We start from the raw sequence: 26,052 nt of genomic DNA, 5'->3' as shown, positions 1-26,052 counted from the left end.
TTTGGACGTTTTCTTAACTGCAGTAATAAGCCCTCATTTAGCGCTTTTCAACAATATGTCATAAGTGGTACTTATTTTCATCAGTTTTGGAGTTACAGCCCAATAAAGTTTTAATTAATGAAATATTTGGATCTTACAAGGGGAAGGCACATCGGTTCAATACGACTTCATTTCCTTTTTCTTTTTTTTTTTAAATACATTAATTTATTAATAATTATTAACCTCTGATTGTAAAAAAATTACAATAAATAATAATTTAACAAAAAAAATGTAATAAAAAATATATGTAATTTAATAGGTGTACAAGGAAGTAATGTGGTGTCCACATCAGATTTTTTAAATACATGAAAAACCTCATTCATAATCTCCTAAAATCTACACATATCTTATTTTAGCTAAAACAAATAATTAATTTTGCTGAAGACACAAAAATTTGTATAAATATTGGCAACTAATGTCAAGAATTAAACTGTTATAAGGATTGTACATATCCACCCCCCCCCCCCCCCAAACCAAAACAAAAACAACAAATCCAGGTGGTTTTTTAAACACATAATTTAAAAAAATCCAATTAATACATTGAATACAATGGATTTACACTCATATCCAGGATGTTAATCAATCAGCTGGTGACTGCACATGGTGCTCAATGCATATTTTTTTTCCAAGCTTCACAGTCCAAACACACATTGCTGGTTCAAGGTTCAGCTTTATATTAATATTAGCACTTTTATAACAATTTCAGTATGTTGCAGAATAAAAATTTAAATGTTTTTTCTTTACGGTTTTTGATATTAAAAAAAAAAAAAAAAATCAAAATTTCATGGTGTTATGACTTTTTCTTCTATTTTTTCAATTATTAAATATTTCAAGGATTCCATAAATTCAGTGAATCAATAAATTTACAAAAAAAAAAAAAAAAAAAAGAAAAGACAATAGAAATAAATATCTTCGTAATATTTATCTAATATTTCTAGGTACTTAATATTTGATTATTATGATACATTATTAAATTTTTGTAAGCAATTAACGAGGGTAGTGAAAAAAATCAGTAATAGCTATCTCAGGTAACATCATCAGTATTGAAATTACACTTATTTTCTGACATCATAAATAATGAAATTAGGTCAATAAAGAGAACTTTTTAAATTTAACAGTCACTGATACACCTCACTGTTCAATTAGTAGTAACTGTACTGAAAACATTTACTGATTATTAATGGCTGCATTTATAAATATTCATACTGTAAAAGACTATAGGGAATTCAGAACAAATAGTGATGACTGGTAAAAGGAACTGTTATTCAAATACATGCTAAAATAATGTAATACAGACTGATAAAATAATTCTGTATTTCCAATCAAATAGACATAACTGTTATCAATAGCTCTGAGTATACATACAAACATGTCAGCTGACGGGAAATACAATTATTTGTTTATTTCAAAGATTAGACTGGTTGGTGCATACTTGAATACTTTTTCCTTTTTTCCATTTATGGATGTTCTGAAGATTTTCCAGTTGTAAATAATGCTACACAACTCAAAAGTAAACTTAAAATGTTAAACAAATAAACTTCAGCCAACACCAATTAAATTTTTTCCTTAATGTTTAAGGCATCAAAATTAAAACAAACAAATTTTTAAATAATAATAATAAGCTAAAATGTAACTATTATTTGGTAGCATACAATATATGTATATTAAATTAAAACTCTGACAAACATTAGTCACGGCTTGGTTCTTGTTTTATTAATCAACATGTTATATCATTATTTCGCTATTTATAAGAATACAGAGAATGAACTAATTTCTGCAATTTTGTAAATGTTTATCTTCTGAAATTTAACAGAAGAGATTGGCATTAATGAAAAATTAGTAAAAACTTTTAATAAAAATTTTTAACTTTTATAAAACTGGTTTTATAACTTTTGAAAAACAGTTATATATATTTTGTAAAAGAATTTTAGAACATTTTAAATTTCACTTAAGTAAACTTAAGTAATTATCAATTTTCTTTTTGACTTTTAGAATGCCATTTTTAATTGCATTTCAATAAATATAATTGTCCTTCACTTCCTAATAAAATATCTTAAATAAGGACAAGTGACAAAAAAAAAAATAAAAAAAATAAGAGGCGATTTTTCACTGCAAAAAAATGGTAGCACCCTTTTGTACAAGACAAAATGACAAAAATGTCCAAGACAAAATGATAGCACCTCCACCTTTCAACCAGACTGTTTTGGGTTCAAATCTAGCAACACCTCACACGCTAAAAATTCATCTATCATTATAAAATTGTAATTGGGGTTAAGTTTGTTGATTCAAAATATATCTCAGGATAAACTGGAGGGAGATTTTACTGATTGGGGCTAAATTGTAATCTCTTGAATTTCTGATAAATGAAAACCAGCTGATTTTGAGAAACAGCTAATGCAAATTTTCACCAACACCAGTTTTGATAACTTTTTCTATAAAAAAATACCCAAAACCTAAAACATTCAAAACCCAATATTTTTTAAAGTAGGTGTGTAAGATAGTCTTAGAGTACATTCTGATTTAAACAAAAAACTGAATGAAAAATTGAGGCAGTTATTTTATTAATACAAATTTGAATTAAATTTCAAGCTGTAAATTTAAGAATTCATTTAAATTAAGCTGATTTAGAATGTTCAACCTAGTGACAATTGCAACTGATGTCTTTACCCAATTAATCAGATGGGTTGACTTGCATTACTTGAGTAACAGTTAAATTACTTACCTGTTTTTTCATCTTTTACAGGAGTTTGAGCAAAAACTGTCATAATTTCAGCAAATCCTCCATTACTAATCCATATTTTGCTACCATTTAAAATATAGTGTTTGCCATCTGCAGAAGGTACAGCTCGGCTCCTGAAACATTATTAAAACAATATTATAAAAACTGTTCTAGAGCAGAAGACACCAAAAGTCAACATGAAACACCTGTTCAAAAAATGTTAATAATATAAAGACAGCTGTTCAGCATCTTAGTAATTATAAACTACCTAATTATAATTTTATTTTTACTTTAAATTTGTAAAATAATAAGCAGTAACTTTTTTGCAACTATTCAAGTAAAACAACATTAACAAAATATGATTAAAATCTCCCACATAATGTTTCTCAAAAAATCTTAAATATGTTAAATAACATGTATCTCCTATGTTTATATGAATTGCTGCATTAGATTGTAACCTATCCTAATCTTCTAAGACAGTCCCTCTATGGATTAATCATACTCTCTTTCCAACTCTTTTTCTTTCTCAACACTTTCCATGGACGGGCAGTATGGAAACTGCAACTGCTATTACACCAGCTTTGTCTTCTGTCATGAAGGCATTGATGGAGCAACTGCTTCCTTAATGGGTCTTAGTAGGGTTATAATTGTATGTAAGCTCAGCTGAGTAATCACTTCCGGTCAGCGAAAATTGTAAAAATAGCCAAATAAATGGCTGAGGTGATGGATGAGGTTAAGCACTTTTTCTCCTACGATTTCAATTTTCTTCTTCATTTGCAAGTTTTAATTCTAATACATTTTTCCTAATTTCACAGAAAACGTTTTTGTATGTAATATAATTAAACATTTCAGAATGAACTACACAATCTGTTGATGTACGTATACATCTCACACATAATTCCTGATAAATCCATTTATTCCATTATATATACTCTAATTTTGCCAAAAAAATTATAAGTAAATAATGTCGGTAATGAATAAGTTTTTCATATAAATAAAATGTAAAATTATTTATACAACAGATATCAGGAAACAGATAACTATGTTAAAATCTAAAAACTAAATTTCTTTCAATAAATATGAGTGATTTTTTTTTCTGGGTACCAGAAAGAAGTGTCATCAACACCCAGACATGATATTAACATAATAAACAATTAAATATTAAAAATTGATAATTAAGAATTAAACAGCAATAATATAAAAAACACAGCATAGATTTAAAACATCTATGTTGTATGCTAAAGATGAAATAAAACACAATTAATTACAATTTAAAAATGTAACCTAAAGAACAAAATTACCATGTCGCATATTCCAAATGGCATAAATAAACAAAAACATTATATAAATCATCAAATATTTGAATCTAGAAGCACAGCCTTAAATAATAATTCGATAATATGGATACATTATTGCCTAACATATTTTGAATGTAGCCTGTAGTTTAAACTTCTGACGCAATGTCACATAACAAACACAGTCCACAAAGATTTGATGTACTGTTAGTTGGCGGTCGTCACAGCAAATAATGACAAGGCCATCGGTCTGATTTATGAGGTATCCATGAGTTAAGTTTAGTGTGCACTATTTACAAATGGCAAATAATAACTTCCTCTCAATTGATATTCCAGCATGAGGAGCTCCATGACACAGTGTTCTTAATAGGATGAAGTTTACTGTTGACGGTAGCATTCCAATCACTTTGTCAGTCATCAAGAACCACTCACTTTAGAAAACGGACAGATTGTCTAAAACGCGATTAGGAGGCTGCAAACAAGCCTCTTTTGCCACATGATCAGTGTACTCATTGTCTAAAATTCCAGTGTGGCTGGGGATCTAATAGAAATTCACATTTGTGTTGTACTATGTCATCTCATAAATGATAGAGTGAAACTCACAGACAACATGATGTCTGAAGTACATGTCAATAATCGCCTGCAAGACACTCATTGAATCTGAAGACAAGTTTGTGTTGATAGTTTGGGCCAATTATATTTAAGGCCTTATTAATAACACACAGTTCCACGACAAAAATACTGATGATGCTGGGAAGGTATGTATGTTCATACCAAGACGTATGTTCTATTGCCATGTAGTTTTTATATCTACAAAAACTAAAACAACAATTTACAGGAGAAGACCATCAAGGGGGTTAATAACATCGAGTAACAGTAAGAAGTGAAGGTAGTTGAATATGTAAAGCTAAGAAAAGGTAAAAAAGAAAAAGGTAAAGAAAAGGTAGTGAGCTCTGATGCCTAGCAAAGAAGTAGATTTCGGCTGTTCCTGATAATGATTAAGATGCGGGTTAGAATACACTACAACAAAGGTAGGATGATTTGGGTGTGCTTTAATAAGAGCTGGATAGGAATGGATCAATTGGTTCCATCTATTTCTTCTTTCTTTCTTTTTCCTGTTTAGCCTCCAGGAATTACTGTTCAGGTATTACTTCAGAGGATGATATGTATGAATGTAAATGAAGTGTAGTCTTGTGCAATCTCAGTTCGACCATTCCTGAGATGTGCAGTTAATTGAAACCCAACCACTAAAGAAAACCGGTATCCACGATCTAGTATTCAAATCCGTATAACTACCTTTACTAGGACCTGAACATTGGAACTCTTCACTTCCAAATCAGTGATTTGGGAAGACGCGTTCACCACTAGACCAACACGGTGGGTGGTTCCATCTATTCCAAAGTGATGGTTCATCACTATCCACTAGTAGAATTACCATGGGGTTTGAACGAAATGCACCTGTAGCAAGACAGATAAATGAATGATGGACTGCACTAAACAGTTTTAGAACACTGGCCCATGTGGACGAATAAGCTGTGCCACCATAGTCTAAGCAGGAATGGACTAGAGCTTGGTAAAAGTACAACACGCATACACGATCAGCTACCCAACATAAGTACTGGATAGAAATCTCAGTACGACTAGCATCTTTTGTCATTTTACTTTCAACTTCTTTGAATGTGTTACCCAAAATAAGTCGTTGGTGAAATCCCAATCCTAAAAGTCTTCAACTGGTTCACAATGTAAAAACAGTTCAGGGTATATCTTCCCTCAAGTGTGAAAAGAAGATGCATTTCATTTTCTCTGGGGAAAAGGTGAATCCAGTCATTTTACAACATGATTCCAAATGATTATAGTAATTTGGAGCGGCACCTCAGCAGTAGCTAAAGTTCTAGATGCAACATAAATTGAAAAATCATCTACAAATAATAAACACAAAATGGGTTTTTGCATGCAGTTTATAATAATATTTACAGCTACAGTAAATAAGATAACGCTTAGGACACTTTCCTGTGGTATTCTGTTTTTTAGGATGAAACTTTCAGATACCGACATTCCATCAAACTTGAAAGGACCGACTAGAGAGAACCCCTGATAAACGCTAAGAGATTCCCTTTTATACCTCATTCATGTAGTGTATTTAGGATTCCTCTCCTCCAAGCCATGTCATATGCCTTTTTGTATATAAAAAAATACAGCAACAAGGTGTTAGCAATGATGGACGACTTTTGAATAACAGATTCCACGGCAACTAAATGATTAATTAATGATCTACCTTGGTGGAAACAGCATTGTTCGGCAATAATTAGGATGTTTCTCTCAAGGAATCAGACTAGGTGACAGTTTACCATTCCTTCCATCAACTTACACAGGTTGCTGGTCAAGGAATTAGAAAGAAAAGTTGAGAAGCATGATTCATCCTTACCAGGTTTCAGTACAAGAATCACCAATGCTTCTTACCAAATATCTGGAAAAATCTGGTCAGAAAGTATTTTATTATAAACAGACAAAAGAGCTCACAATGCACTATCCAGGAGGTGAGGTAATATATGTAGCCTGATATTACCATTTTCAGGGGAAGTGTTACAGGAATTATTTAAGGCATACCTTGGCTCATCAAAAGAAAAAGGAATGTTTAATTCATTTTGCAAGTCTCCAATAACAAGAGGGATACTTTCTACCTACAACTTATATCTCATAAACTCAGGACAATATGACAACGTAAGGAAAATTGAAGTAAATGTATTTCCAAACGTGTTCGCCACATCCACTGGCATTGTTAAAAGAATCCTGTTGTTTCCCAGTTCAACCCAGGTGCTGTTGTCTCCAGTGTGGAGATTGTCTTGATTCACACATGCCTTGAACTTTTCTCCATACATCACATTTTTTCCCCAAAAAATGTGATTTTTCCCAAATGTGATTTTTCAGGATGTTTGGAATAAAAGTTTTTTAAGGCTTGGAGAGCACTACACGAGTCACTGCAAATAAGAATTTTTCTATATTTAGGGTTAATGATGTTTAGAGCCTTATTTATAGCGTATAGTTCAGCGGTAAACACACTCGTAATACCGGGTAGACCAAACATATAAGTTCTCTCATTGACAACAAATGCACACCCAACTGTATCGTTTTGTTTCGATCCATCAGTGTATACAACCGCGTCGGGTTTCATCTTGGAGAGAACACACTGAAACATTTGCTGAAACACAATAGATGGTGTTGATTGTTTATTGTATGTAGTCAGGTCAAAATTAAAATTTATAAGGTTTATTATCCACAGAGGATATGAGCAAGGATACATAGGAAAGAATGACGGTGTGTCAACATTTATATGCTGCAGCAGACGCCAGGTACGGATACCTACCGGTGCAGTACGACGTGGATGGTCCTCATACTTTCCTAGATTAGGATTTCTAAAGAATGACTCAAGAGCCGGGTGATTTGGTTGTCCTCTGAGACGAGCAAAATAAGATAATAAAAGCTGGTCTCGTCTATCTCAAAGTGATGGTTCACCACAGTCTACAAGTAAGCTTGCGACAGGACTTGATCTAAACGCGCCTGTGGCAAGCCGAAGGAAAGCATGATGTACACTATCCAGCATTTTAAGCACGGTTTGACGAGCTGAAGAGTAGGCGACACAACCATAATCTAAACGGGAGCGAACAAAGGAATAGTAAAAACGTATCATACATGATCTATCGGCTCCCCAGTTGGTGTTAGTAAGGACTCGCATCATATCTAGAATTTTGGAACATTTTGTTTTCAATTCTTTTAAATGTTTGACCCAAGTAAGACGGCTATCAAAAAATAAACCTAAAAACTTGATGTAAGTAGAGATAGTAATAGTCTCACCGTTCAGAAATATTTGCGGAATAGAAGGGTTTCGTAGCCGAGAAAAAACTACACATTTTGTTTTTTCGGATGAAAATGTGAAACCAGTAATCCTGGACCAAGCTTCAAGGTGAGGTGTAGTGTTCTGCAGTCGTCTCTCTGCTGTAGGTGTTGAACGGCTTGCAATATAGATAGCAAAGTCGTCAGCAAATAGAGAACATGAGACAGGAGCCTGCACACATTTGGTAATATCGTTTATGGCTACAGAAAATAGGGTGACACTTAATACACTACCTTGGGGCACTCCATTCTCCAAGATGACACTATCTGAGAGCAAGTCATCTACACGAACATGAGCCGTTCGGTGATTTAAGAATTCCCGGATAAAAGCAAGCATATTGCCCTTAATTCCCCATTCTTTGAGAGTGTTAAGAATACCATGTCGTCAGGCTGTGTCATACGCCTTTTTTATATCGAAGAAGATAGTGACGAGGTGCTGCCGATTTAGGAAAGCGTTTTGTATGGCTGTTTCCAGTGACACTAAATGGTCAATAGAAGATCGTCCTTGTCGAAAACCACACTGTTCTGGAGATAGAAAGCCATGTTTCTCCAAGTACCATGTAAGTCTGCGGTTTACCATTCTCTCCATTATTTTACACAAAACGCTTGTTAATGAAATGAGGGGTTCGTTTGGTCTTTACCAGGTTTTAGTACTGGTATAATAAATGCTTCAGACCAGCCAGGTGGGAAGACTTGATCGGAGAATAAACCGTTGAAAATATTCAAAAGTTGTTGTAGTGCCGAATTAGGAAGGTGTGAAAGCATGGAATGGCGTATGTTGTCCGGTCCAGGGGAAGTGTCCCGTGAATTTTTAAGTGCATGTAACAATTCTTTAAATACGAATGGAGTGTTTAATTCACCAACCGAATCACCAATGTTTAACGATAATACTTCTATTTGTATCTTGTACCATTGAAAATCGTTATTATATGATGAGGTGAGAGACACCGAGCGGAAAGATTTTGCTAGACTATTTGCCACTTCCGACGATGATGAAAGGAGTTCTCCTTCATCAATAAGACCGAGAATAGATTGTTTCGGTGATCCGAAAATTGCACGAATTTTCTTCCATACAGTAGACGTGGGAGTAGTGCGTGAGATAGTGCTCACGTATTTCGTCCATGAATTCCTCTTAGCGTCCAAGAATACTCGACGGCACACCGCTCTAGCCCTGCGGTATAAATTTAGATGTTCTGTTGTAGGCCTACGATTAAATTTGCGTAGTGCCTGCCTTCGATTCCTAATAGCATTTTTGCAATCATCGTTCCACCATGGAACGAAAGGACGTCTAGGATTACCCGATGTTTGTGGGATATATCTGTTGGCATTCTCAAGTATCATGGACGTAAAAGAAGAATATTGGTCGAGGATGTTCGCTCCATCGTCATACTGAGATTGGAATGCTTTATGGTATCCGTTCCAATCTGACTTTTCAACAATCCATCTCCGTGGCCTTCTTTTAATCTCGCAGTCTACACCGAAACCAATAATAATTGGTCTATGATCACTGCCGTGAAAGTCATCACAAACAGACCAATTAAAATGAGGGAGGACATTCGGTGAGCATATGGAAAGATCAAGGTTAGATACAGTACCAGTTGATAAGGATATGAATGTGTGTGATCCATTATTCAGTAGGCAAAGGTCAAAATCTTGTCTCAATCTGTTTATCATATTTCCTCGAGTGGAGCAGAAGGTTGAGCCCCAGGAAATATGGTGGGCATTGAAGTCTCCTACTATTAACGATGGAGATGGTATTTGCGTGAGGAGATTCGAGATATCTAAAGCACTGAACTCAGTGTTCGGTGAGAGATACAGATTGCAGATATGCAATTTGAAGGGAATAGAGACCTTTACTGCAATAGCAGGAATGACAGTGGTTAGTTGAATTCTTGTAGCTGACACCCCATTCTTCATGAAAATCGCTACTCCACCACTCTCCCTACTGTCTACTAGGCAGTAGTATCTCTCACAGAAGTATCCTCTGAGTGTAATTCGGTCATGTTGTAGAAGGTGAGTTTCTTGGAAACACATGATTAGTGGATCATGTATGTGCGCTAGTACTCTAATATCTTCAATGCGGGGCCGAATACCTCTAACATTCCACTGAATAATGTTCATAAGTGTAAAAAATAAATAAAAAAATAAATTTCGAAAATTATATAAAAATTAGTTGTACGTGATTCGGTTTTTCTTTTTTGTATTTTTTATTTTAAAGAACTCCGATGCCCTAGGGTCGGGTGGTTCTTCAACCATATCCTCCAGTATATGAGGTGATGGTGGAGGAGATTTATTTGAATGGGATGCTGTAGCTGACATCCCAGAGGAGATAGTTATGTGGGTTCCCTTTATGGGGAGCTTATTAGGTGGCTTACTGCCAGCTGTGATAGTCGCTATTCGTGCCGGTACGACTTTGGGAATAGGAACTTTCGTATGTATCATACTGTTTGATTCACTAACTGCGACGGAGGACTTTTTATTCATTTTTGTCAGCTCTGAGATAGTGGGTGTAAGTGAAGCTACTTGATCAGATAGCATCTGAACAAGTTTTTTAAGCTCATTGCAGGATCCGCACTGCTGATTATTGACATTTGTAGGAATTTGTTTAGATGTAGCGGTGGCAAAAGATACGTCTGGTTTAACCAGGTTCCGTGAATTGTTTATCTTTTTATATTCTCTATGTGCAGCCGGAAAAGATAGTTTTTGCTCCGTACAGATTTTGAGAATTGCCTTTTCTTCTTTAAAAGTTGGGCAATCTTGGGAGCAGGCTGTATGTGGACCACTGCAGTTTGCGCATTTTTCACTTTCTTCGCAGTTAGTGTCATTGTGACCTTCTTTAGCACATCGAGCACAGATCTCAGTTTTTGTACAAGATGTTGTAGTATGACCAAAACCTTGGCATCTGAAACATCGCCGTGGGTTGGGTATGAATGGTCGTACCCGAACCGAGAGGTAACCCACTTTAATCTTCTCTGGTGGAACAGGGAGACTGAGTGTTAATATAAGAGACGGTGTCGATTCTTCTGTTCCGTTCTGCCGTTTCATTATACGTTTCACTTCGACAACATCTTGGTGGCAAAGCTCATCAACTATTTCCGAGATATCTATATCTAGAAGGTCTCTACAAAAAATTACACCCCGGCTCGTATTTAACGTTTTGTGGCATTCTGCACTTATATTTATACCACCCATATTATGGAGACGTAAGATAGATCGACTCTGTTCATCGTTGAATGTTTCAACCAGAATCGATCCGTCGCGCAGTTTCCTGATATTCTTCGGGGAGCCACTTGCACCTGTTATCGTTTTGTTAATTAAGAAAGGTGAAACCTTTTGAAGGGAGCCACCTTCCTGACCATTTCTGAGAACAACGAATCTAATATTTTTATATTTCGATTCTAGCAAGTTGTGGTTCTCTTCAGTAGGACTTTTATCCTCGTCAGACAAAGCTGACCGAGGTCTCTTCACAAGACTGTATTTGGTGGTTTTTTCAGATGGACAACCAACCATCATTGTGTTTATTGTTGGAACTGAAATTTTGGTCCCACGAGTACCGGCGAAAAATGGACCAGTCCAGCAGAGCGCACGCGTACTGGAGCTAGAGCTAAATACGTCTGGGTTCGCCCTGGTGCCCAGAGGACATCGTTCAAGACTCACTACGTAGAGCCATTCACCCATCGGCACGATTTGTTCCCACCTTGGGTTACGGTTGCGTTTCGTAAGATGTCGCAACACCACCAAGTGTAAATGTAAGAAATATCAGTGTAGGTTGTTGTTGTGTAATTGTGTATGTGTGTATGTTGTAATTTATGTAGTGTTCTTGGTGTAGTATATGTGTATAATGTAAAGTGTTCCGCAGCTCATTGTATAGTGGGAAGGAAAGCTGCGGAGGCTAGGCCCGTGGGGATGCCAACCCCCAAAGTCTTAAAGAATAAGACTCCCCGTTGGGGCCATACATCAGATGATGATGTTGTTTAAGATATTACAACCACATAAATCGGCCACAATTTCTGTTTAGTACACAGAAATATGCCAACGATGGCATACTGCTCTCGTATTCCCTTGGCTTTTCAGACGTTAAAAGGATAAATTCACTTGCATTATTGACTAACAGGTGTGTAAACATGGCAAGTTGATGGATTGTGCTACCTCTCTTGTATTATTGACTGAGGTAACTACTAGTCTGTAATCACTTTCAAAGAAGTTTTTTTTTTGGAAACACGCCAGGTAAGACGTGGAAGTAGGGATGCTGAACACAAGGACATATCAATGCACAAAAACATACCTGATGAAGATGACATAAATGTGTATGATCCATTTTTCAATAAGCAAAGAACTAAGTTCTGCCTCAGTCGATCAACTATAGTGCCTCAGGAAACATGGTTTTGAGCCCCACGAATAGTGATGGACATTGAAATCGCTAATTATTAGACAGGGCAAAGGAATATGTGAAAAAAGATCAGACAGAACATCCTCACTGATATTAGAATTTGGGAAAAGGTATAAGTTGCAGATATTCATTTTAAATGGCTTCAATATCTTCATTGAGACTGGAGGGATGTTTGTCGCTAGTGGAATCCATGTGGCTAATATGATTTCCTTCAGGAAAATAGCCACGTGTTATAATCTGTAGTGTTTGTGGTATGGTACATGTGTATGGTGTAAAAGGTTCAGCAATTTGGTGTGTAGTGGGAAGAAAAGCTGCAGAGGCTAAGGCCATGGAGTTGCCAACCCCCAAGTCTTAAAGAGTAAGACTTCCCATCAGGGAATATGAGTAACAAAATGACAATGAAGTATGCTGTGAAGTAATGGTATGATTTGCAAATTGTGAAACAAACCAGGTGGGATAACAATAAATTAAAATTAAATATGTTTTACTGATTAGGTAAGAGATGTATGTTGTTATATAGTTTGATGAATTCTCTTTTGCTTGAAATAATTGGCAAAACATTAATAGATACTTAAAACACTACTAGATGGTATTTAAGAGTAGTAAATAGATTAATTATATGAAATAAAACTACCATGCCTTCTTTTTATAGAAATTTGTCTGAGATTTATATCTAACCAATGTAAAAGAAAATTTATTTTACAGTAACAGTGTTAATAATAATTTACTTGCTTATTAGAAATAAATTCAATTTCTCAATGATTTACAAAAGTAGCCTTTATTTGTACAGATTTGTACAGTAAAACTCTTATCCATTTTTGGTATCTGGATGATGTTTTTACTTTTACTTACTAACTATTTACTTTATTTTAATGTTTTACTTTTTCTTCAATATTTTCATAAGTGGAGTATTACAGACCAATATAAGAGCTCAAAAAAATCCTGAACAATTTGAATTCTACAGAACAAACTATAATCTGGAAAAATTAAAATACCTTCATAAATTTCAGAGCTAATTCAATAAAATACATTTTTTAAATGATTAATTCAACAAAAGCTGGAAGTTTGCATGTAGAAATATGCAAATATGATTTAAAAATTTAAATAAATTTTTAAATCGATAAAAAATGCCAGACCTAACCAGGATTTGAATGTGGGAGCTTCCCATGGAATAATATATTAAAGAAAAGAGATTTTAATTTATAATTAATAACACAAATATAATTAATAACTCTAAAAGTCTTTTCACCTGGAAACATTACACTAATATAATCCATATAAAACACCATTAATAAGAATAAACAGAGGGAGTCAAGAATAATACAACTGTTTACAGTAAGTTGCCTTTGAGATCGTATTAATATTTTTGTCTTTTACATATTTATTTTTCAGTGAAAGCAAAAGGACTTAGTTAAATCATAAATCACATTAATAGAAAACAAATTTAAAAAAAACAATCCAAACAATAATAAAAAAACTAAACTGACCTTCTGCAATCTCTTACCCTCTTGTGTCTCTTGAGGGCACAATGTATTCAAACATATAATATGAGAAAATAACTCTCTCACAATAAATATTATGCAAACAGACCAAATTACAAGGAGCATGTATACATCAAGTTGGAAACTGTAGATTGCTCATTTTTGTACACTTCATATGTGCATGTTCATAACTGTCGCTATTAACACAGCTAAATAGTTTTAACTAGGTTTTATTGGGTTGCGGTTGGGGCGGGGGGGGGGGGCGTGAAATATTCATTATATATTTTTTTTACTTTTTGGAGGTTGTGGAGCTAAAAAGGATGGGAAATACTGGTATATGTAGTGTAATTGTTTAAAAATTTTAGTTTAAAATTAGGCAAGACATTAACATAAACTCTGACAATTTTGCAAGGAGCAAAATTTTAAGGAAAAGAATGTATAAGCTATATGCAGCATAATAACAGTTGTAAAATGTTCAAATCCAAGATGTCAATCATTCATATGTAAAGGTTATGCTGATTGGAAAAGAAATGCCCCATTTGCTTACAACATCAATAAAAAATTTTATTTGGAAAAGTCTGCACCATGGCAAACAAATTCTGTACTACAATGCAATCCCACACATCCCCCAGACTTGCATATGCCTCCTTTCTGTTGCTGAAGATGACAGCTATCTTGAAGGGACACTTTTTCAGGCAAATGAAGAGAAAAAAATTTTACTATAGGACTTGCTGGTATTCTACAGAAAATGAACCAGTAGAATGTACTGATATTGGAAAAAACAATAGGAGCTTGTATTAATGGAAAACACTACTTCAGAGAGAATAAATCTGATCAAATTATATAAGTAAGAAAAATAACTGTGAAAATTTTGCAAAAACATCGTATCAATTAATAAAACTAAGTAGAATTCATGCTCATTCATTAAATTACAATTACAATTGATTATATTTTTCTTAGATAAATAATGTTTGCATAATTAGTTTGCAATTAATAATTATTATTTCAATAAAAATTTCTCACATCAAGAGATAATATAAACAAGGCCAAACAACTCTAGTGTTAATTTCTCAGGCAAATAATGAAAAAAATTAATTTATTAACTATTGCAATCATGGTTTTATAGGAAAATTAAGCTAAGTCCTCGAGTGATTAATGAAATACAGTGAGAAAAACTTGGTAAATGAGTTACCATTTGTTGGTTAAAAAAAAATTATTATTAAAACAGAATATACATATTTTAATTACTACCTTATCGACCCGGCATCACTACCAGATGATGGTTCAGTTAAACAGAATGCAGCAAACTCTTTTCCAGTGGATACCCTTGGTAAATATTTTTCTTTTTGCTCTGGAGTTCCAAATAATAATATTCCCTGTAAGGAAATCAATTAAATATCGACAAATCAAGGCCAACAGACCAGCTTTTTAATTTCTAATTTGTAGAAAAGAAATTTCAATGATTATGTCTCATCTCAAAAATTAACTAATAAATAATCATGCGTGATTAAAGATTAACACTTAACCTCTAACCACTAAGTCATTAAATAATTCAAAATTATTAAATTTTGAATTATTGTAAATATTGACAAAAATATTGTAAATAGTTAAATATGCTCTATTGGCAGTTAATCAAACATTTCTATTATTATAATATTAGAAATTTAACAGCTTCTAGAAGGGATCTAGATGAATGATAGTAAAATTGGATATTGCCACACATCTCACAGTTCTTGGAACGGATGAGATTTTCCATAAGAGAGCCTGAACCTTTATTTAAGTAGCTTGTATTGAAAAAAAAGCTAAGTAAACTTTTCTAAAACAATTTCTTATAGAATATATTTCAGCTATTTGATGGAATCATTAATGTACTGCTCTTATCTTAGGTGAAAATACTCCCAAAAATCTAGGATGAAATTTGTATCCACTTCTTAGTGAGGGCCCTAAAGCAGTCTTTCAGGTAAGGTTATTTGTCTCATTTTGGTTGACCTTTGGTATCTGGATTCAGATCCAGGACTTGTTTTTCATATCTGATAGCTATAAAAAAACACCCCATGTTGAGTTGAGATGTCTCTTAGGTATATCTGTACTGTCATAAAATTTTCATTTTCTTAAATCCAGATGGAAGTTGAATATTATACTTTCTTAGTTGAAATTTTCCTTATTCTAATAAAATTTAAAAAGCTTAATAGTAATACTACAAGTAAATAAAATAATCAGAACTTCATTAGTTTTCTATTGCACACCTAATACTGATTCCATATCACACATTTTTATTACTTAATTTCATGAAGCAGCAAGACATACATACCCTATATGTACCAACATGTATCCTATTTGGTTACACACTAAGCTTGCAATTTCTCCTCTTTCACATGCTGCAAAATGCATCTTCTCTCTGTATTACTCTACATATTCTCCAAACAAACTGCACTCGGGCATCCAACAGCTCCTTCTCCATGCATCTCAGCTGCCCCATTCGTCTTGATAATCTTTCCTCAAACATTCTCTCAATATGTTGTACCATATTGAGAGAATGTTGGATGATGAGATCATCTCATCATCCAACTCTCTCCATTATAATCACTTTCTTAAAATTATTTTATATTCATATTTTTCAACCTGTTTTTTCTCATTTTTCTTTCACTGCTGTTAGGAATTTCAATTCTCTGGACTAAAGTCCACACCAATCACCAATGTTATTTAATTTGACTCTGTTCCATGCATTACTACAAGAAAACATACTTTATATATAATAATATTTGGCCTAAAGTAATATGTAATAAATCATACATCATGTTATACTGTTCTATTTTAATTTTGTAAATATTAAAACATTAGGAAATTTTCCAAAAGATATGCATCACTTGATCATAGAAAACAGTAATTATGTTTTTGGCAATATTTACAGTTTATTTTTTTCAAATCTTCAAAAATATTATCCTGATGTGGTTGCAGTAAGAATTCAAGAGTAAGTAAATAAATCCTATGGTAACATATTTAAAGCAGTAAATTATTTTACTACCTTGAAACCAATGGACTGGTGAGCTCCTAATGTTATTCCAACACCAAGATCATTGGCACCAACAATTTCAACAAGACGAGCATACTGAGTATTGTTTAAACCTAGTCCACCCAGTTCTTGTGGAACCTGCAGAGCAAATGCTCCAAGCTCCCAGAGACCTTCTAATGTGCGTTCGTCTACCCTCTCATTTGCATCATTCTTTGCTGGATCATTAACATCCTAAAAAAATTCATAATATTAAAATTTGAATAGCATTCAATAATTATGGACACTAATTGCTACATGCTAGAATAAACATTGTAAAATAGTAATAAAAGTTTCCTCAAAATTACTTTTAAAATGTTTTCAGATATATTTTATCATGGTACAAAAAAAACTGATAGAAAAAAATACATCCAGTACCAAGTAAGTACACTCATTCATTTAAAACTTAAGTATTGTTACGGTTAATTTATTACAACAGAATAAAAAATAATTAAAATAGAATATAAAATTTAATTAGAATATAAAAATAAATAAATAGACTGCTTAGCTTTCGCTGATGATATGGCGTTAATCACCGATACAATAGAACATGCGCAAGAACAAATAACAAACTCCAAAGAAAAGCAGCTAAGGCTGGCTTAAAGACCTCCTTTGAGAAAACACAATACATTACAAACAACAAGAACGCGCCACAACATCTTAAAATAGCTAGAACTGACAGTTTTAAATACCTAGGAGAATGGATAACACAAAACAATAGTGAAAAAATAGCTCTAGAAAACAGATTACTCAAAATAGAAAGAGCATACAATATCACAAAGAAAATACCTACAACAAGAAATCTCTTTCCTGGAATACCAAACAGTAGTTAGACCAGAAGTACTATATATGGCAGAAACGCTGAAATTACATAAAGTACAGGACGTAGAGAGAAGAATCTTACGGAAAATATTAGGCCCAAAAAACAACACAGGACTAGATTATAAACAAAGATCAAACCTAGAGCAATATTCCAAAATAGAAAAAGTAACAGATGTAATCAGGAAAAGAAGCTGCAATTCTATGGACACATATACAGAATGGAGAACACCAGACTAACAAAACAGATCTTCACCCTACTAAACACTCACTCACAAGAACAAGATAACCTGGCTTAAAGAAATAGACAATGACCTAATAAACAATTCAATAGACTCAGACATTTTAAAAGACAGAGCAACATTCAGAAAAACAAAACAGGAATTAGAGTTTCAGGAGAGGAAAAAACTCACTTGTAGAAGAGGGAGAAAATGGACTCAAGAAGACAAAAAACAACACTCTAGAAAAATGAAAGAAGCATGGGCTAAAAAGTTGATTAAGCGTGCCCTCTAAATGGGCTATTCGAAAGAAAAAAAAAAAAATTGAATAAAAAATTGTTTACCAGCTAAAAAGATGTGTTTTCTTGAGATCTTTCAGTTTATTTCAAACCATCATCAGAGATAAAAATAATATAATACATCAAAAATTAGAATAATTACAGAGTCAGTTTGTAGGTCAAAAGTATAAGTATAGTATATTATAAGTTTATTATTATATTAAAGTATAGTATTATATTTTTGAGATTCAAACAATCATGACTGTAATTATTTTAATTTTTGACTTATAATATTTTTATCTCCTGATGATGGTTTGAAACAAATCGAAAGATCTTGAGAAAACATATATTTTTTCTAGTAAGGTGGATATAAAAATTTTTAATTATTTTTTTTTTCTATTAAAAAAATTATCAGCGGAAATCATGTTTAAGAAATTTAATTTATTATAATTATTTATTTATGAGAGTTAAGTTAAATTTCAAAAGTATTAAATTGAACTATAATTAGTTAGTTGTTAGTTTTCTTTTAAAAGTTGTAATTAAATTAACAGTGTCATTAGTCACTTCTACAGAAAAACAACAACTACAAGTAATTAAAAGGTCTGTACTCTGTTCTACACGTATATGAAATAACTGTGCATTTTTAAACTGAAGGCCAAGATTTCCAAACAATTTTAATGAAAATTCTTATTTTCTTTACAATGCTGAAAAAATTGTTTTTCATCCCATATTAACTAAAATGATCAAACTAAATAAATATTGTAATAATGTTATAAAAACATGTACTTCTGCAAAAAAAACTTTCCTAGTTTACCAAAAGAAAAAGTAGCAATTTTACTTTTCCAGCTATAGCAATGTATTCTGCTATACCAATAATGATAAAGTATATAGATCAGTAAAAAAGAATTACTTTTTTTTAAGTTCTGTGCTGTAAAAAGATATTTAAAAAAATAATAAATTTTAAATAATCTGTGAAAAAACATTATTCCAATGGTCAAGTCCAAAATCTCTATTTTTATAAGAAGGATGTGATATGTATGTTGGCCAGTATTTGGTCTTATAACTTCGAACCCTGTAGACCGATTTTCTTCAAATTTGGTAGACGATTACTGTCTCTAGAGAGAAAGAATGTATTAAACTTTTTGCAAAAAAACTGGATAAAATTTCAAATCTTTACTGGGCACTTTGGTAAAATATTTTACTTACAAAAGTTGAAGTTTCTTTATTTGTTATTTAATATTAACCCCCTCCCAAATTTAACTACATATTTTTCTTTTTTTAGCTGTATCTTGTTTCAGGTACGGAGTTAATGGAGGAATTTTTTGCATCCATATTTTCTACATCAATAGGTCTTCAAACCACTGTAAAAATTTTTTGTCCATCCTAATCCAATGGTATGTAAAAATAAAAAATACTTTTTTAATTAAACATTTTTCTTTAAATTCACCTTGCAAGCTGCCCATTGAATTTAAAATGTAAAAATCTTAATTTTTTATACCTTACTCTTCATATTTCTTTTAAAAAAAATTAACGAAAAATTTTCACCCTTTCCCCAGAAAATTATTTAAAATTATGACTGTACTAGTATTTGTACTAGTATTTTTGAAACAATTTTAAAAAAAAATTTTTAATTTATATCACCACTTGGGGAATATTTTCTTAAAAATTAATTTTACCTGAAAGCTTCTCCTTGAATATGGGAGCCCCCAAAATGAAAAAAAATTTCTTTACAATTTAAGATTTTTAATTTAAAGTAAAAAAAGTCTCCAAAGTAACTTAATACACCTCCCCTAATTTGGGAGCTACCAAATTAAAAAATAAATTGAAAAAATTTTTAAACTTTGTTTTCAATTTTATTAAATATTTTAATTATTAAAAAAGTCCCCTGCTGCATGAGCTCTAAATTTCTGAAACATCAAAAACATACTTCTTTGAAACTGTGATGCTAATATAGTATTAAAAACTTTTATTATGGCTCTATTTTGGTGAGCATCTTGATTTCAAAAATTAAAGAATACAACAAATAAACAAGTAATTTTTACATTTAATAAAAATATTTTTTTTTCTAAATCTATAAAATCAATAACATTAACATTTTTTACCCTACATGTATTTTTTATGTTGATGAATAAACAAATGAAGCTAGCTAAATGGACATTTTTGGTTAATATTTTGTATGTTGTCTTTCTCCTAACTATTGCAGTTTTTGCCAGAAAGTTTTTCAAAGATGAATTATATAACTTGACTGGTGTAGCCGGAAAGTTATACAATTTAATGCTAATTTCTAATGTACCTTTTTTAAATAATGTTACAACACATTGAAACTGAATTAGCAGGAAAACCAATAAAATAAGAGTAAATGTATTCATTTTCTATGATTTCTAACAGTTTATAATTTCAAATAAATTGTTACTCCAACAATAATACAGAATTTAAAAAGTTTTGATATGGTATGCAAAAATGTTCTATAATTTTAAAATAAAAAAAACAAGCTTTTTCTTTTATGATGACTATTATAGTGCTTGTTTTCTTAAAAAAAATCTCAATTATAAATGTAGATATAAAACCATGAGTTACCATGGAGAAAGTACATCCTATGAACAACATACATATCCAGTAGATCAAAACCAAACACAAAATATATACACAAAATGGAACACTTACAGAAGCTTTACGATGGGAATGCTCAGAAAAAACAAATGAAGCCAATTATAATAATAATCTCATATAGAGGATATTAAAGTCTTGTCTTTACATGACTTATGTTATTAGTTTTACTGAGAAAGTAGCTGTTAACACTGAGAAAATTTTTATTGATCTCTTCTTTTATTGGTGATAATGTGTAACTAAAAGTAATTATTTAAAAAATTTATTAAAATATCACAAAACATAAATAAATAAAAAAAGCAATGTCAAAATTAATTTAAATTTAACAAAGGTAGAATAAATTATTCTAAAGATTCACTTAAAATTACAAATGGGCTATAAACATTCCTTAAATTTCTTCCTACATGAGTCGTCTCTGTGATTTTTCTTATTGCCTACTTCAGAATTTTAAAGATATCAAATGCACGTGAAGAACTGCTTCAAAGAATACAATACAATTAATAATAATGTTAAGTCAGAAGAATATTGAAGTTACAAGAAGACTAAACCTCTTATACAATGTGTGGAGATTGTTGAGTCAATATTCATAACCAAGAAATTTTAGAGGTTACAAAATCAAGCTTTCAGCCACATAAAATAATGTCAAGAATATAACATACTCTGAATCTTATTAGCACATCATTAGTAAGATCTTATTGTCATAGTAAATTTTAAAAACTGTTTAAGAAACATTAAATTTGACCACCACTCCAAGGAAAAGAAAGGTTTGTATCATCAGCAAAAGGACAGTATGATCACAGGTAATGATGCTTTTGGAAGATCATAATAAATGTGAAATTATGTATTAGCTAAAAAAGAGATACACTGTTATAATTACTCATAAGAACTGTGATCACATCTAACAGCAGACTCTAGTGACCACCAGGAACAGATATGACACTATTGATGTTCTACCTTTTCAGATATGTCATTTGGTTCTAACAGAATTCAATCCAATCCATGTTTAAAATTATTTATAGCATTGATATAGTCACAACTAGAACTATATTTTCAATAAAGGTATTGGATATCAAGCATTAATTTTACTAACCTCACTTTGGCCTATAAAAAGATTGCTATTGCATAGTATCATAATTCAAATAGTATTGAAGATTTACATATTTCAGCTCTATGTAAAAAGAAATGTTTTATTAACTCTTTTCTTATCGTTTCCTTAATACCAACTTTTAGGTTACACTTTTACATTTAAAATCTTATTACATTAAATGAAAATTTTATTAACTTTATTTATTTTTAAAATAAATCTAATATTTTATATGCCATTTTAATACTGACTTGTTTTATATTTCTATACAAAGAATAGAATTATTTTTACAGATGTTTCTTTAAATAATTTTTTTTTTCTGTTTAGTCTCCAGGAATCACCGTCAGGTATTACTTCAGAGGATGAATGAGGATGATATGTATGAGTGTAAGTGAAGTGTAGTCATGTACAGTCGCAGATCGAATATCTCTGAGATGTGTGGTTAATTGAAACCCAACCATCAAAGAGAACCTAGTAACCACAATCTAGTATTTAAATCCATATAAAAGTAATTAACTGCATTTACTAAGATTTGAACGTTTGAACTCTCAACTTTGAAATCAGCTAATTTGCAAAGACACGTACACCACTAGACGAACCCGGTTGCTTTCTTTAAATAATGTAGATCAATTTTTCCCAACCTTTCTTATGTTGCAGACTCCCTGTGGCAATTGTTATTTTACTGCAGCCCACTATTAAATCAAAAATTATTTTTTAAATATATTTTTCAAATCATAAAAATTAAGTGATTAAATACAATTTTACAATACTAAATGTGTCATTTATGACAATGCAATATTGTTATAAATGGAGATATTCTGAAAAATACAATCATACCAGTTATGTCTAATATTAGGATTTCAATACTAACCTACTGGATGGCTGATAAGTGTTTTTTAGACGTCAAATTCCATATGTCTGAATCAAATCTGGATAATTTCAGATGAAGATCTGGCTCCACATTAAGTCTATTCTTGTAATTGTTTTCCATATGTACAAGATGAGAAACATTGTCTCGCTCAGATATGTAAAGGAAAATGGTAAAAGACATCTTGCAGTTCTTTTAGAAATTTCAGGATAAACAGCCTTAGAGTGGAACCAAACTAAAATAACTGTAATGAAGGGAACAGCATTTTGAATGTAGAATCTTGAATTCTGAATGTCAAGTACAGCTTGATAAGTTGTTCTTCGACAGATGGAAGTTCCTATTCTCAGTCAAGAAAGGGAGTTTTCATTCAATCATTTCTTTCAGGACAAATTAGAAAATAGAGACATAGTTGAGACACCAATGATGTTCAACTGTACTTTCAGCAATATCACTAGAAAGGGGTAAAAAAGACAATCCATCCTGACAAGCATTTGAGATAGAATTTACGAGTCAGAAGAAAATGCACTTGTAAAAACCTACTTAAAGGTTATTCACATCTTATTCACAAAGGGAAGTAGTAACAGTACCAACACTTGTGTTAAATTATACTTAAACCAGTGACCTTGAGAGCCTGAAATGTAATATTACAAATATCCTAGATTTGAGCAACATGATAAGATAAAGTTTAATGAAAATAAAATAGTCCCACAGACCCCCTTTCAATCTCTCGTGACCCCCAGGAATCTGTGGACCACAATTTGGGAAATATTGATCTGATCTAGATTTCAAACTGTTAATTTCTAACATTTTAAATATTTTTTAAAAAGAAACTACAAAATAATTAGGTTTTTTATAAGTTTGTGCTATTTGCAATAAATCAACTATCATTACGCTCAAGAACTGTTTTCACCAACAGAACATAAGTTAACTCATGTTTATTTCAATATTTTAATAATCATTTCAACAGTTAAAATGAAATTAATAAAAAGATAAATTGAATAGAAAATCAAAATATATAACACACCTATGAACTTAAGAATGTGGTTAATTCTTATTTTAAAACCAATAAGGGTAATGCTGTTGTAATTATGATTAAAAATTATTACAACAACAGAATTCTTTGAATGATAGACAGAATCATATATTAAAATCACTAAAATTCCCTCTTCCTGATTTTATTCGAGCAACTAAGCAAATTGTTAATAATAGCTGCAATAATTTTTTAAACATACAAAAATAAATTAATTACTTCTGATCCAGAAATAAACAAAACTGTACTTTTTATAAGAATACAAAAACTAGTTAGTCAAATATGAACATTCATAACTGAAATAAATGATCCAACCTATTATCAAGCAAAACTATTATAGGAATTCAGGACTTTACCTAAATTATATATTTTCAGTTGATCAATAATCATGTAACTTCCTCATTCTACACATCTGTGCTGGTAATATTTCAATATTACATGAACTAAAAAAAAAAAATAATTTTTTTCAGTGACTTAAAAATAAAAACACTATTCTTAATTTTACAGTCACAAAAAAAGATTCGTAGTATTTAATTGCAATCAGTGAACATCCCACCACAAGGGAACATGAAGCAAAAAAAGGGCTAATCTATAAAACAAACAATTATGCAATACATCAACACGGTTGTAGGTTGATGACAACCATCAACATTTTACAGATAGTTGTAAAAATCCAAAAGTGTATTTTTTTATAAATAAATAGTACACATTGAATGAGCTGAGTTAAATGATCATTGATCAACAGAAAAAATACAGCTGAAGTAAAGTTCTGAATTCCTACAATAATAGTTTTGCTTAATAATAGATTGTACAATTTATTTCAGTTATGAATGTTCACAATATAATGGTTTGTGTATTTTAGGGAAACATTACAATTTCGGGTATTATTGGGTAAAAAGTAATTAATCTCTTTTCATTCCTAAAAACATTATTGCAGCTATAAATAATATTAGTTTCAAGAATAAGTTTTTACTGATTTTAATATATGATCCCATTTTTATCATTCAATGAATCTGATTATTGCTGTCATTTTTTAATCAAAATTATAACACTATTCCTTACTGGTTTTAAAATTATTTAACAATTTAGAAACAATTTAACAGTTTAAAAATTAATCCAGATTATTTATTATTCTAAATTATTTCATTTCTGCTTCAAAATTTTCATCGTTAATACCACTTGTTTTTTATATTAATAAAAAATATATAAAAATACTTTTTTAAAACTACTATGTGAAAGTCACAAAAATTTGATGTTTTTGCCAATTTTTTCATATATATGATGAGTGGCTTAAAAAGTGGGGAGCTCATGTCAAAGTATAAATCTCTGCTCTTCACTCTTTAGGTCATTCATCATGCATGTGAAAAAATTGGCAAAAAAATCAAATTTTTAATTTGTAGCTATGACTTTCACATAATCTTACATATCACCATCAAAAGCTTGTTGTCAAATCCATTCTGAGATACCATCCTAAAATTATTTTTTATTTTCTACTTTTTAGTCTTCATAAGTCTATACTTTACAGCTGCTGCGCTAAGCGCATAGGTTTGAGTGATCTTTCGAAGTTGACTCCAATTTTCAATACCACAGACAAGAGTATAGTAGTAAAATTTTCTAAAATACATTGAAATCGATCAAAGGCATAAAAGTAGCGTTATTCTGAAGTACAGATAAAACGCAATTTTTTTTTTTCAAAAGGCTACTTATAATAAATCATTCTTAAATTTTTATCTGAAAAAAAAATGGGGAAGTGCAAATTTCTATAACTGTAATTTAATTTGGTTAAGAAATTTTCATTTTCAAAATGTTCATTAACTAAATTACAACCTGGAAAATTTAAAAAGGTTATGAATGTGCCATATTATTATTGTTCTAAAGTAAACATTTATATAAGAAAAAATAGCAGATATTTACCGTTAAGCTATTACAATTATAAAAGGACTATTTTTCAAGTAAATATTTCAATCACAGACTGAAATATTTATATATATCTAAATATAAACATTATCAAAAACCGTTCCCAAAAAAGTAACAGTATCATTATTTGTACACGATTCTTGAATGAACTGTGTTATCAGCTAGCGTGTGACACTAGTTTAAGTTAGGTTAATTAACACATCTTAGTGACTTGAAAATGTTGCTAAATTGTGTTATCATCAGGAGCAAACCTGTATGCAAAATTTCAGAGCGAATAGATAAGCAGAAGTGCTTCAAAATTTGACTGAAAGGTTCTGTACCAGAATCTCACATTCATAATCCAAGAGTGAGTTAATATAATAGTGTT

At 31.5% G+C, this 26,052-nt stretch overlaps 1 protein-coding gene across 1 annotated transcript in view; it reads right to left on the bottom strand.

The window, feature by feature from the left end:
• The window catches only part of Acadvl (Acyl-CoA dehydrogenase very long chain), a 104,974-nt gene that overhangs the window by 38,839 nt on the left and 40,083 nt on the right, over positions 1-26,052 (bottom strand). Inside the window, exons 3-5 of the mRNA XM_075357294.1 lie at positions 16,841-17,059; positions 15,067-15,191; positions 2,762-2,892 (exon numbers count right to left, since the gene is read on the bottom strand). Coding sequence (XP_075213409.1) covers positions 2,762-2,892; positions 15,067-15,191; positions 16,841-17,059 — 475 coding nt within the window. The remainder of the gene's footprint in view (positions 1-2,761; positions 2,893-15,066; positions 15,192-16,840; positions 17,060-26,052) is intronic.

The sequence above is a fragment of the Lycorma delicatula genome, chromosome 1, assembly GCF_047948215.1.
Source record: "Lycorma delicatula isolate Av1 chromosome 1, ASM4794821v1, whole genome shotgun sequence".
Taxonomy (NCBI): Eukaryota; Metazoa; Arthropoda; class Insecta; order Hemiptera; family Fulgoridae; genus Lycorma; species Lycorma delicatula.
The sequence above is the reverse complement of the archived record's forward strand: the minus strand, read 5'-3'. Positions and strand labels throughout refer to the sequence as shown.